At 52.7% G+C, this 14146-nt stretch overlaps 1 protein-coding gene across 1 annotated transcript; it reads right to left on the bottom strand.

Annotated features, from left to right (window-relative positions):
• Nucleotides 1-9150: 9150 nt before the first annotated feature.
• Nucleotides 9151-10526, bottom strand: COL26b_009379 (uncharacterized protein; the record flags this gene model as incomplete). The annotated part of the gene is made up of 4 exons (XM_053182110.1): nucleotides 9151-9327; nucleotides 9389-9619; nucleotides 9689-10396; nucleotides 10440-10526. 4 exons carry the CDS (start codon nucleotides 10524-10526, stop codon nucleotides 9151-9153), a joined length of 1203 nt encoding a protein of 400 aa, XP_053033901.1.
• Nucleotides 10527-14146: the final 3620 nt, after the last annotated feature.

Genomic DNA, 14146 nt, shown 5'->3' with positions numbered 1-14146 from the left:
GGAGGGGGCTTTGAAGGAGACGGGTGGTCGCGACGTTACGGATTGGCGTCGCTCATCTGTCGGGCTCGTTTGCTGCAATGTTTTGGGGAGCAGCAATTCGCGCTGGCCGTGGGACCTGTCTTTTGTTTGTCCGTCGGCAGGAGAAAGCACCTCGTCGCTTGCGTCGGAGGGATGCGGGTGATGGGTGTCTAATGGCGATATCGCTGTATCGATAACATTTGACTCGCGAGATCGAGAAGTAACCGTCCTGCGGATGTGCAACCTAGTAGGGCCAGAAGTCTTTGACTCTGCGACGCCGACGTTTGAAGCCTGGACGATGACGGGACCGTCGGGAAACGATGCAGGGCGCCGAGGGGAGATGGCTGGGGATGCGGGAGTGGAATGCGAGGCGGCCTGAAATGTTGATGCTCGCAGTCGCGGACTCAATTTTGGCGGCGGTTCGGGCAACTCGTCGATGGGGCTCGAAATTCTAGGCGAAAGTTGGCGGTAAGAAGGGCGGCGATCGTGGACAAGTCGCAATGAGGTCGGACGGGTGTTTTGGCGAGAGCTGGTTGTGGTGTCGGGCGAGTTGTGGTGGAGGTGTGGCTGCTCTGACGTTGTTGTTACGGTTGTCGGGGTGGTGGGTGTCGCGGTTGCGGTTGTGGTTGGGTTGGCGCTGGCAGTGTCAATGGCAGTGGCAGCAGTGAGGCCGATGCCAATGTCAGTTACGGCAGCAGTGTCAGTGACCGTGGCAGTGGCGGAGTGGTTTTCGTCGGTAGCCGATTTAGGCGACACAGGCGAGGGCGGGATGTGCTGCAGTAGTGAGGGGAGCACCAGGCGTGGGGATTGGTTCTTGAAATCGGCGAATCGAAAGGCCGGCAGCTTGGAGGAATTGTGGCTCTGGCGATGCGCGTGGTAGGGCAGGTTGATGTTGAGGTTGGGCGACTCGGCCGGGGAGTTTGTCGTGTCTGAAAGAGAATGGAAGACAATGCTCTGCGAAGACAGCGAGGAAGAAGGGGACGCGGACGCGGACGCGCATGCGGATGCTGAAGCAGAAGAAGACAATGTGGGATTCAATGTCGGGGCCTGGCCCGCAGCTTCGAAACCAGCCGTAGCCATGTTCGCGTCGCTGGGAGTCCGCTTTCGTTCGCTTCTGGGTGCTGCTGCTGCGCGTCTTACCAGGGCTTGTGTTTTTTTTTTTTTCTCTTCCCTTCCTGGTCGTCTCTTTTTTCCTGGGTTTGCGCGCGCTCTGTGTGCTGTGTGCTGTGATTTGCTTTGCTGGGTGTGCTGGCAAGGTCCTCTCTCTCCAAGCCTGCAGGGCACCTCAAGGTGCTGGGTTGCCGGGTGCTGTGCTAGGGGTGACCCTTTTCGCTGTCTGTCTCTGACCAACCCCAGTTCACCACTGTCGAGGCCTGTAGAAGTGGACGGGAGTCCACCCGGCGAAAGCTAGGTCAATTTCTGGCTCGACGGTCGCTGAGTGGTGCGTGCGTTTGCGCCTGTTCCGTCCCGTCGCTGATAACACCGTTATCGTTATTATTTTTCCAGCCAGGGTTGTACCTTTTTTTCTTTTTTCCTGAATCCTGGGATGAGGTGCTGTCGATTTTTGATTCGGGCTATCGTTTCTTTTGTTTCCGAGGGAAAGTAGACAACTGAGTCTCCCGAATCTCGCAACGGTCTCGCTCGGATCCTTTCTTGTTGCAGGCCTCCCGTTTTCTCTTCTGAGTGCTGCAGAGTCCGCGACTGTTGTGAGTCGATGCTTTCGTGAATTAGGAATTAGCAATTGTGTGAGACACGGTTCGTCCGTCTGGGTTGTCCATGAAGAGAGTCGCCGGCAAGTCTGTATGTGCGTGTGTGACCGTTCGTCTGGTCCTAGGAAGGGGATTCGCTGGCCGTCCTGTATGTTCGGGTGAGGCGTGCGGCAGAGTGCGGTGTTGGTGTTGGTGTGTGCGTGTGTGTTGGGTATTAGTGACACAAGGTCTTTGGTAGTAATCGTGGCTGCAGGTCGGCGGGATGCGGACGTATAAGAAGTCGTGGGAGGTCGAATCGAAGAATTCCAAGGAGGGGACGAGGACGCCGGCGCTCTAGGTGTAAAGTGTACGGTGGATGCGAGAGAGAGATAGAACTAATGGAGGAGGAGAAAGAGTGGGAGGAAATGGAAGAGGCAGAGAGCGTGCGGGAGCGTTTGATTAGTATTAGAAATGAGAAGGAGTGTGTCGTCAACAAATGCGGGAGAGAGCGAGGGGGGCGCGAGCAACAGAAGACTTCCTCGTCGGGTGAGGTGTGTGTCTGATCTGAAGTGCCTCAAAAGGTAAAGTCTGGTCCAACCAGTCGATCGGATCCAGCTTAAAGAAAAGAGAGTCACAGTCGACTTGGGGCAAGACAAGCCGGCACTGGACGGGAAGGGGCAGGATGGGACAGAGCTAAAAAGTAAATGCAAAAGCAAAAGACGAAAGTATCCATCGATGGATGGATGGAGGATGGGATTCGCGAGCGAGTGTGTGGTGTGTCCTCAGGACCTCAGGACCTCAGGTCTTTCTTCGGGACCTCAGGACTCAGGAGTCAGTCAGGATTTGCACTCGTCGGCCACCGCAATTGCCTTTCTTTCCATGCCTGTTGGGAAGAAACGGAGCTCTTTCTCTCATTGCTGCCGGATACTGGAGCTCTGCTGGAGCTTCCATGTCTCCCGCATGTCATGACAAGCCTTACTTGGGTACTAGGTAGTAAGTAAGGCAGCTTGGGCCCTTTTTCCAGACATGTCTTTCTCATCACCACTTACACCCGATGGATGCTTCCCATCACCACCATCGTCTGACGACACTCCCCTCATCTCAAACAGTTCACGGCTCTGCTTCTACCTTCCACACGAGGACTCTTCCACTGCGTGCATCATGTATCCGCAAGGACACCATCACCATCCCACTCCTCTTCTCCTCTCCTGCACCGCTGCTGTACATGCAAGCCGCACAGCACATTTCACATTTCACATTCACATCACTGCTTCCTGGTCAAGCCCTGGCTCCTCGCCGCCGCCCATGTGGTCCAGCAGTGGCTCTAGCCAGACCCTTCCAGCCAGCTAGAGCTGCCCAAGCATCATTGACACCCACAAACGAACCACAGCGGACCACCCGTTGAACGCCAACAAATGTGTCGTGGATACCTACTGCGTAGGTGCTGCGGGCCGTAGGCGCGCCTGCCACCGTGACCGACCGCAAACATCCAATCTTGAACAGCGCTCGTCATTGACTGGAGCCCCGGATCCCAGAGGCCCAACCTCAGTATCCCCTACCAGCAGCACACCGCCTTCGCTCTGCCCTATCAAAGACCATCTCGCTTCTCTGCTTTTACGCATCCCGAGCCATATCACATGGCTCTTTCCACCATTCACTGATACCCAAATCCTTCAGGCCACCATCGAGATTGTTCTCATGAGCAACAACAACATTGGCTCCCGCCAGATATCGCGCCGCCCCGGAGCTATCCAGTCAGCTCTTGCAGCAGTTGGCAGCAGCAGCAGCAAGAAAGCTTGCGTTGGGCTTCGTCTTCGTCTACTTCCTCCAGACAGCACCGGAGTCTCCACCGTCCAGAAAGCAAAAAGGCCACTGGCCAGGCGGTTTGGTGGGGAATCTGCAGGGAAGTCCAGCACCTTAATCTGGACAAATGAGCTGCGAGGCCAGGGATGCACGGCTCTCGGGCAATACGCCTTCAGGGGTCCTACGAACCATTTGCAGCTAGACGACTCGAGGAGGCTGGTTGGTCCAGCAGGAATAGGGGATGGCCTTGCCTACAAGCCCAGAGCCAAACGCCGCCTTCGCCCAAACCACCGCCGTTAGTCGCCTTAGTCTCGCCCCGGATCCAGCTCCTAGGGGACACCAACGAGGTCACAGGCCTCGCACGCGTGCCTGTCTCAAACATGGAACATCGCTGCCGCGGGAGGCTTCTCGCAGGAACACCACAAACATGACGACTCACTTCCACTCACAAGTCAACAGCCAACGACTACCACATCGAGACGCAGAAAGCAACGGCACACACATACGTCGTCCAGACCTTGTCGACGAGACGCTTTGCCGCTTCCATTGGCGCAAATTTGCACAAATAGGGGCTGGGCTGGGAACAGTACAATACGGCGGCGATCCTCGACCTCGACTCGCATCCGCCCCGGCCTCAAATCCACGCAGAGACTTCAGATGTGATATTATCGCTCCATCCACGGACGGGTCCCTCTCGTCTCCCACATAGCAGCCCGCTTCCCCTTTACTTAGTACGCCGTCGCCGTTGAGTCGGTGCGCTTGCTCACGTCGTGGGGGCAGGCCGTAAGCAGCCTACCAATCGGCTGACAGCTGCCTGCCAAACTGCTCGTGTCCAGCGTGAGCCCGGTGCCAGCTAATAAACCGTCCGGCTGCTGTACGAATGACGGGACGAGGCTCGAGCTCTTCTCCTCAGAATCCACCCTTGCCGTTGCTGGGACTCGAGTCCCAATTCTGCAGCTTTCAGCAACCTGAAGTTGATAGTGGACCGACCACCTTGCTCAGGATGGTGCAGCCCCCCCCCCATAAATGCACTTGCAAGGGGTCTGCAGGTCATCGTGAGATTTCTAGCTTTCCGGCATGCAAGACAGCTAAGACAACCACCTCTCTGTTATCCACGACGCCGCTTTCACTCAGAACGCCTTTCCAGTTGTTTCCCTCAACTGAAAATCGAAGCGTTGTCAACTTCCCTGCCGATATCCTCGCTTTCATTATGGGATGGAGCCACTAGTTGTGCCGATCGCCCTCAAACTGGGGGCTCAAAAGACTAGGATCGTTCAGCAAGACATCGCTGGCAACGGCGCAAAATCCCCCGGTCAGATACGGCGCGAGCGGCAAACCCACGACACCCACAGAAACATCAAACAAATACGCCTCTATCTCCAAGTCTCGAAAGCAAGTTGAGCGAAACGCTAGAAAACTGTTCTAGATCCCCTCTGTGCTGCAACTTGCGACCTCAACGTTACTAGTTAGCCAACCACACCAAACACAAGTTCTCGCTCGTGCGACACTTGGCCGAAGTGTGTCGTTGCTTTACCTAGATACTTCTACCTTTGAATGCTATCTTATGTGTGTGACACCGGAGTCATTATCCAACAAGCAGCATCGAATGGCTCCTCAAGTTCATAGCGCCAGGGATGACAGCGGCAAGCGTAGCCAGCCTTCTTTCTGTGCGCGTTCCTCCTCCCGAGTCCGTAGGATTTCCCCGGCAGGGATCGCGGGGACCTGACACGTCCCGAGTGCGCCCTACTCATTGCTTGAGTCTCTGTTGCTGTCGTCTCCAAGACAAAGGCAATCACCGTCTCCACGCAGAGATCTACATCTGCCACAGTGATCAGATGGCGCGAAAACAATCGTGTCGATGGCTCGGGCTATTTTCCGCACTAACAAGTCAAGATGGTGTTCTACCCCTTTCTCATGCTTCATGGTGCAACTTCATCATCTTGGGCAAAACACATGGCGCACGGATGATTTCATCTTCCGTAGCTCCCGAGGATCGCTCCAGGAAGAGCACGGTTTTGGTCTTTCAGCGCAGCCTGCTCCTTCGGTCTCTGGGCATATCAAACTTCTGACGAAAGTACACGACAGACGGGATGTGGAGTCGGCCGGTTGACCACAATCCCAATTCCCTCATCTGAACAGGGGCTCCTGCAACCGCACGGCCTTGGAATCCTGACTGACCTGCCTCAGCTCATTCTCAGTCAGCAACTGGATTGCCTGTTTGGCATTCCGTCAGCCACACTTGGTGGCCCTGTGATACATTCTGGTCAAGGGCTGTTGGGGCCATGTCGCAACGATCTGGGTCGGCTGTCAGGTCAGTCGGAGACCGGGACTTCAATGAGCACGCAATGGCCCAAACAAGGTATCGAGTCCATCGGCAACGTTTCCGAGAAACAGAGCCCCCATCTATATCGCTATCAATATACGTCAAGCCAGTCTTTTCCGCGTACCGAAAAGAGACTTTCTCTGGCTGACGTTCGCAAACTATCGACAGTCAAAACGAAACATTCTCAGGGTCTCGGTTGACTTGATCGCAATTTGAATCGTCGTTTACTGGTCGCACGGTTCGGACGAACACAAGACAGGCCTCTCGTAGCCGTCGGTTCGCGTCATTTTACAACAACCCGGCCAGATAAATCCTGTTTCCGTCAAGCGTACCCAGGCTCTGCTCGGGCTCACGATGCCCGCCTTGGACGAGCAGGCGCGCCGATGGTCCCAACGCCCCGGCAAGGCATCTTATTGTCCGAGGGCGTTAAGAATCGCCATGCTTCGGTGACGAAAATAGATTGTGACACCCTCACGCAGCTTCTTGGTTGCCCTTTTCGGAAAAGGGAGCCAGTCAGCGAGCTGTCACGGGCGTCGAGTAACATCTGAAGTAAGTTCAGTCGGAAGCTTTGTTCTGGAACTTATCCGGGTGTCACATCAGACTGCGTGGCTTCCCGGCCGTCAATCGCCCCGTGATGCCTCCGGCTAACCTTATTAACCTAACGGCTGTCGGCACGCCAATACCTCGGAAACCACATTCTCTTGTGATCTTTGCTCTCCGCTGAGATGACGCCGAATTAGCAGACTCGTCTGGCTTCTAGCCGCCGTGGCAACCGAGACTCTCGGTCTTTGGGGCATTCCTGTGAAACATTCCTATTTTAAGCGTAAATGGACTCGCGAGATCTGGGCGAAGTATGTCACTGCTGTTCATTCCTTGGCTCTGTCGATCCGGGCGATAGGCTGGCGAGCTGAGCTTGGCAGTTTTTTTGTTTCATCGAGATGTGTCGGTCCAAGTCAGATGTCTCGGAGCAGGTCTTGTTGCGCATGTGCTGCCACGTAAGGTGGGCGGTTGCTGAAAATACCAGACTTTGCGACAACGAGCTTGGCTGTCGTGGCAACGTTGATCAGAGGTAAGCATGCTTCAAGCAGCGTCTTGGCAGCTGGAAAGAAACCTTTCAGCTCGCCTCAGCTTCGGCATCATTTTTTTTTGCGATGAATTGTTTCTCAACACGGCTGTGCTTGGCAAAGTCTAGGTTGCCGAGGTACTAATCCAGATGCTCAATATCCAGGCGAAAGTTCTGATAAGTCTGAGTGTTCATCTTCTTCCATGTGCTACATGCTCAGAAGGTGGCATGCCCAGAGTGTTGATGAAATTTGCCAGAGATGATATGTATGTTGCTCGGAATGATGGTTGTGGGGTAGAAACTATGGTTGATGATACAGCTCACAGAGCCACACTTGCATTGATTTCAGGAAGAGTGCTTGAGCAGCAGTGGGTATAAATGGCACAATCATTGAGCATGATCCTGATGTTCGACAATGATCATCCAACCGGGTGTGTTGGATGCTTTCCACATCTATGGGAACTCAGTGCGCTTCCGCGTGGTCACACTTCTGTCTCTCTCTCAAGGCGAGGTGTTTACGTGATGCTGGACTGTATGGAACATCACATTGTTTCCTTTGTCCCGCATCGTTAACCTTTCATCTTCTACCTAATACGATGAATAAGTCACAGACGCGTTCACAAGTAAACAATGGGACAGTAGCTGGGTGTCAAAAGTTACTGTCGGCCGTAAGTGTATTGTTAATATGTTACTATGTGTTGCTTCTTCCGTCAACACCGCTCATTGCTGTGTGAGTTCTCGATAGCGTAGCTGATATATCGTCTATCTTTATATGTGTAGATTCTCTGTACGTTTTGTGGGATTCATTACCCTCTTCTCCTGCCATGGAAGTCTGCGGTTGTGTGTTTGGTTTCCTGTGATGGCTCTTGTGCAATGATTAGATTCAGAGCGGCCCTTGAAATTGTAGCTGTCAAGGGAAAGCCCTTAGGACTTCAAGAACCGAAGACTGATGCTTGGATATAAAGCGCTCTCAGGGTAGGAGTTTTGAACAACAAACCAAGCCGAATGGTCGTGCTACCAATTTGGTGTGGTCAGCTTGGTGTCCTCTAATAATATAAAATCCCCGTCCCCCGAGTGCTGTCTAATAAAGATCAAAATACGTCTTGCAATATCAACCTGGCGTTCGCCCTTGGTTTCGCTATCTCTGACGTATTTGGATGTGATACACATCTAGGATATTGGATTGGCTGGTCCCTCCGCAGCTCACGGCCTTCAGTAACTCATAACGCGAAGTTGCTTGCCGTTCTATAAGACACAATCAGGAAAGCGGCCTTAATGTTGTTCCCTCCTGGATCCGAGGTTGTTCCGGAGAAGAAGCCGCCATTTTATACTGAGACTGCCGGATGTACGGGCACTCGACCATGTCCTAAGATCGATGTCGTAGGGATGGGGATATCAAGCGACTGCCTGAGACATAAAACACAACTCCGTAGCTTCTCCCCATTGCTTTCTCCACGACCAAGAAATTGTCTGCTTGGCTATATGATGCATTGAAGTATCAACAGCACCCCAATGTATAAATCCCGGCGGCTTAAATCGTAGGAAAATGTGACCGCCATGAGCCCTGCCCAATGCCATCCGGCATTATCGCCGTCTTTAGTTTATTCGATGAGGCATTCTAGTATACGTTAGATTCGTTAGTTTTGCGCGTGTTTGTCCGCGGAACAACCAAGCAGGAGACGGTAATTCGATCCCCGTAGATTCTCTGAAATTGAACGCCTGCAAACGATCTGGAAGCACACATGATTGTGGTGTGTTCCAGAAGGAACGCTTTCGGGGCGCCACTCTTCGATTTTATACGTAGAAGCAACGTCCACTCCATCAGGAAAACAGATGAGAACATCACGCAAAAGAGATAAGTCACGTTTTCGCTAGTGACTGTCTTCATTGTTCTGGATTGTCGCCCATGAATCGGTGTCCTCCGACCGGATATTTCTTGCCGCCGGTCGAAGATGTCCAGAATCATTAAAGTGCAACAATCAGAAGGGACTACGGAAATAACGTAGATGAATGAACCTTTTATGATACGACGAGAGCCAGGCATGTTTCGGTGGCATGGCCCTCATGAACGATAACATGGTGACTACCTAGTGATATGGATATATTTGACAGAATGGTACTTGAAGTTTCGACCATGATCCAAGAAGCGTCTCATAATGCTTTTGAAATGGGCGTGAGATGTCCCTCCTCACAGGGGGCAAAAACCCGAATGGTGAATGAGAAGCCGAATTGATGGAAGAAGACAATGCCCAGTCCTACTGGCTCGATGAGCAGCACAGACGACCATCCATGAGCTCAACCCAGTCTTCACTGCCAACAAAGCGGTGACACCACTGAATGGAGTCGGGATCATACTTCTTCTTGATCTCTCGGAGCCTGTCGTAGTTGGGACCCCAAAAGGTCCTTTGCCAGCCGGGCTCGCGGTCGTCGGCCTGTTGCAGTCAGCAAATGTCTCCATGTCTTTACGACGGGGTGGCTCTTGCGAATGCTCACCTCGTTGATGTAAGCACCCGACTCAGGGGCGAGGCTCCGTAGAGCACCGCCAACTCGCTCTGTTGCATCGTCTACGGCATACGCCACCTGAGGGTAAGCAACAGAATCGTCCCACCCCCTCGTGACGAGAAAGTGCACTACTGCCTCCCTCCAGGCGGGATCGAGGGCGTTATCGACGGGGATACCACTGGCGATCAACCCCCCTGCAATCGTGGGGTTCGAGATGCCACTCTTTCAAACTTTAGCAAGAAGTGCATGTCTGGAGAGACTGTAGTCTCGGACAAAAGGGACAAAACGTACCGAGGGGGGTTCGGCACGAGGCCCAACGGCTTCCAGGACTTGCGCCATCTTCTGGACATTACCAGTAAGGGGCGCAGCGGGTATCAATCTCGAGACAGTTGCGCCTCCTCCACCGGCGGCACCGCTCAGTGCTGCCACCGGAAGCATCTCGTAGACTGTGAACCAGTCTGCAAAGTACGTAATGTTGGAGGTAAACGAGACCTCAGAGGCCGCATCCTTCAGCTTGGATAAGACAGGCGCCGCCAGCGCTTCCGCTGCTCCGTTTGGTTTGTTGTATATGAAGAAGAAGAAACTGAAGTGGAGTGATTCATAAGACAGAGGGCCTGCGACTGTATAGCAACCCTGGAAACCTCCAGCTTTAAGGGCCGGAAGCTCGGTGTGAAGCTCTGCGATCAGAGACCACCAATCCTTGACGGTGGTGTTGGTGCTTCCGTCCACGTTAAGGATCCAGGTGGTTGCTTGAGGCATCGGGTGTGCCTTGACGGTCAGCTCTGTGATGACGCCAAAAGTCCCGCCGCCGCCGCCGCGGATCGCCCAAAAGACGTCGGAATTCTGGCATCTATTGGCAGTGATGATGCCCCCTGTAGGCGTGACGACGGTTGCTTCGATGATGCTGTCGGCGCCCATTCCGTACTCGCTGGTGAGCCAGCCGTGGCCGCCGGCGACAGCCCAGCCCACGAGGCCAACGTCCTTTGTAGAGATCAGCTTCTGTAGTTTGGGTTGTCCAATGCGCGAGTCTTTGTTTGCTTACCGCTTTGGTCCCGCCGACCACGGCGACTTCATGCTCTGCAGCGGCCCGAAAAGCTTCATCATCCTGGATCCCGGCGCCAAAGGTCATGGCTAACTGAGGTGTAGAGGTGGTTGAGTTGAGCGCAGGGCATCTCGGAGCAAATTCTGAATGGAATTCATGCTTCTTTAAGTTATGAGTCCAGATCCTTCCGGAAATGTGAGTGAAAGTACGGCGAGATTCGCAGTGGCAGAGAGGACCTACGACAGGATTCCATAGGCAATGCTCCTGAGAAGGAAAGGGGCAACATTAGAAAAATGTCTGGATAGCCTCGTACAGATCAAAGTCACTTGGACGACCCATGACCAGTATTCTTGACGTTCAGACGCAGATTGTGCTCGCGAGCAAACTTGATGGCGGCTTGGACGTCTTCCGCACTGGTCACATTGACGGAGTACGCAGGATAACGGCCCATGGTACATCCTCGGGAACCTGCCAAAGGGTCACCGAAGGGATTGGTGCCGTTTTCATGGATTGGATTGCAGCTGTTGTTCGCATACCATGGGGAGTGGACGCTCACTGGGTCAGATGAGTGGAAGGCGGCTGTGGTCCAATTTGAGAGGACTGCTTGGCAGGCAGTTTCGTCGTAGTTTGGCTGGTCCTTGTAGCAGACTGACCTAGGAAGGACGGTCTTGAGAAGCCTTCCGGAAATGGTCTCGTTGAGGGCCGTCCACACTGCGTCCGAAGGCCAGCAAGAGTCGCCGGGGGCCTGTTTAACTTAGCGGTTCTTTCTAGTTTCCATATTGCTTGTCTAGGAATTCCAAGATGAGTAAGTACTTACGCATTTGCAGTCCGATGCGTTTGCGAGCTTGGTAGCAGCGACAGCTACTGCACAAAGTTGACCGAATCTCATCGCAAGAGGCTCGATAATTCGTGACCGATGTGAAAGATGTCTTGTCCATGGGGATAAACATGTTGTCCTTCAATGATATGGCCAATCTGATTATATACTATTCCAATTTGTCTGCTGAGAAATTGCGGGCTGTTGCAGTTTTCCATGCGTCACGACGGCGATTTGATAGTACAGCTCATTGCATACGAGGAAGATGCTGTTGCAATACGCGAATTCACGTATTGAACTTCAGTGCAGGCAGTGCAAGTTGGCGCTCATAACGCTTGGCCATTGGCTCAGCATATAGCCGACTACACGTACTTCACAGGCATCCAACTTCCTCTTGCTGCTCTTTTGCCCTTCGAGCATAGTGTCCTATGTTCTATGTAACTCTACAGTCTCTATTTCTTGAGAAGCTGGGCGATTTAGTATCTTGTCTTGTGCCTGACAACGGCAGATCCTGACCAAGTTTTTTGAACACTCGTATCTAGCGGCATCTATCTAAAGTCGCTACCCCGACTGTTACTAAATCTACTAAGATACTTCATCTTGGCTTAAAAGCACTAATCTAGCTATCAATTTATGTAATAAGAAATAAGGTTGAACCGTCGATCTCATAGAAACTTCTGTTAGGGATGCGGTAAATAAAAACGACGTCGTGTGAAGATACGCGTGTCCGTGGCTTATGCCGCTATTCACCGGAAGTTGCGGTGAGGCTTAAGCTATCTCTTATTTCAAGGAACGGCACCTGGTATGCTGAACACGCTCCCCGGCTACAAAGCAGGCCGATAGCCTGTTTAACACTCAGAGGGCTCATGTCGATTCGCTCTCTTTGATGACATCTTAGGCTACTACCTCAAATGTCAATTCGCTGTGCACCTATGGTAGTCCTCATTGACCACCGAATATCTTGTCTAGTTTCTGGTGCAAAGAATGCCGAATGAGATATAATCGATAGGTGGCAACCCTTGAGGCCCTCGTCTCGACCACACGCTTTCGTCAATAAGCCGCAGTCATCGTGAATACCGAGTGAAGGTCAATGCTGAAATCAAAGGCGAGCAAGATATCTGGGTATTAAAGACCTCCTGAGATGACGTAGAAGCATGCGATAGATGGGGGTATGTGATGTTTGGTTGTAAGCGCAGATCGATACGGTCGACGAACTTCGTCCTGTTCAATCTGTTCAAGCATTTCGTCCAGAAAAGATTGTGTAGGGATATGAAGTATGGGAAAACTCAAAGACCACCGACTCAGCTTCTGTTCTTCGCAGAAAGCTTGCACGGGATACGGCTCTCAATGGTGGCATGATGGCTTCGTTCGTTTCTCGCTGTGCAAACACGGTTGATAGAAGCAGGCAAAGCCAAGCTTCACCCGTAAGTACTACTTAAGAGGAGCAAAGAGACGACAAAACAGTATCTAGGAATGGAAGTGAATCAGTGATCCCCTTCCTCGCGATGCCTTTCATTTGGATACGTAGATGACGAATGGTATTGCGATGCTCAAAATCGCACAACTCTTCAGCACATACGAGTGGCACCATGAGATCGAAGCTTAAGGAAGTTACCTGACGCCCTTATGATGAACAAAATGCAAGCTTTTGTCAAGATTGTTCGACGCAACCTTGAACCACAGCTTCAGCAACACCCGAGAAACGTTCAAGAGGCTGAATCCGTCCAAGTAACCTGTCTCAAGTAATACGCAGTAGCATACTTCTGCATCGAACCAAATACGCCCAGCTGGATTGCTCCGTAAGAGGGTTACTCCGAACAAACTCTGTCGAGTAACGTTTCTCTGACTCGGAGGGGAGGGCAGAAAGAGGTGTGCCGGATTTTGGAGAACAACAAGCTTAATCTCTAGCTCACGATATCCAGATAAGAAATTCACCGGAACTCAATCTGTACCCCGCCCGCTGCGACATTCAACTTCTGCGTCCTTCTAGATCTGGTCTAACGTTTAGGCAAGCTATCAGTCTCTGCGATCTCTCATCTCTCATCACCCCTCGCTCACTCGCGTCGCGGTCGTATTCGAAAATCACATTCAACTCCGCCACAAGGCATTGTCGACGAGGACAAACCCCCTTTGTTTTTGTAATCCAAAATAGCATTCACCACAAAGAAAGAACGAGGCATTCAACGACAAACACCATGCCAAAACATCACCACACGAACCAAACACCATGCCCGTCGGCACCATCCGGTCACAAACCTAAAAGCGGGGCCGATTCCCCCACGGAATCCCGGCGCCTACGGATCGACGTCCGGGTCGAGGACAGCAAACACGCACACACACACGAACACCAACCAGGCACAGCCCACACCGAAGCCGTCACTTTTCTTTGTCGCGCGCCTAATAACGGCACCGAGCCTCACTCAACCCTCCTCAGCCTCGGATGTGATTCCTCCTCTTCCCCGTCCCCCTCCTCTCCCCCAAACTAATCTACTTAATCTCTGAAAGATCAATGCACGGCCGTTTTCTTGGGGGCGCGGATTAGACAGAACGATGCCCTTCAAAGCGGCAAGCCTCCACCAAAGCGAGCCTTCTCGGTCATGAATTTCCGCTTTCGGCAGGCTGATCGCGCGCGAACTCGTACATTTCCGGACGTACGTTTCTACCAGCGGCCGCGAGCGCGCAAAGGGCTTCGGGACTTTCCATCACGGGCCAACATCGAAACCGCATGTGCCGTTCCCCCTTCACTTCACAAGTCTCGCGCGTGAACAACTCGAAGATTAATTCTTCCGTCTGTGAGAACCCCGTCGACGTCTTCTTCGCACATGGCCCAAACCGGGACCATCCCCAGAGGCAAGACACAACGACACAAAGTCGTCATCCGCCCGTCTCT

The sequence above is a fragment of the Colletotrichum chrysophilum genome, assembly GCF_026319265.1.
Source record: "Colletotrichum chrysophilum strain AFK26 chromosome Unknown scaffold_90, whole genome shotgun sequence".
In the NCBI taxonomy this organism is placed as follows: Eukaryota; Fungi; Ascomycota; class Sordariomycetes; order Glomerellales; family Glomerellaceae; genus Colletotrichum; species Colletotrichum chrysophilum.
The sequence above is the reverse complement of the archived record's forward strand: the minus strand, read 5'-3'. Positions and strand labels throughout refer to the sequence as shown.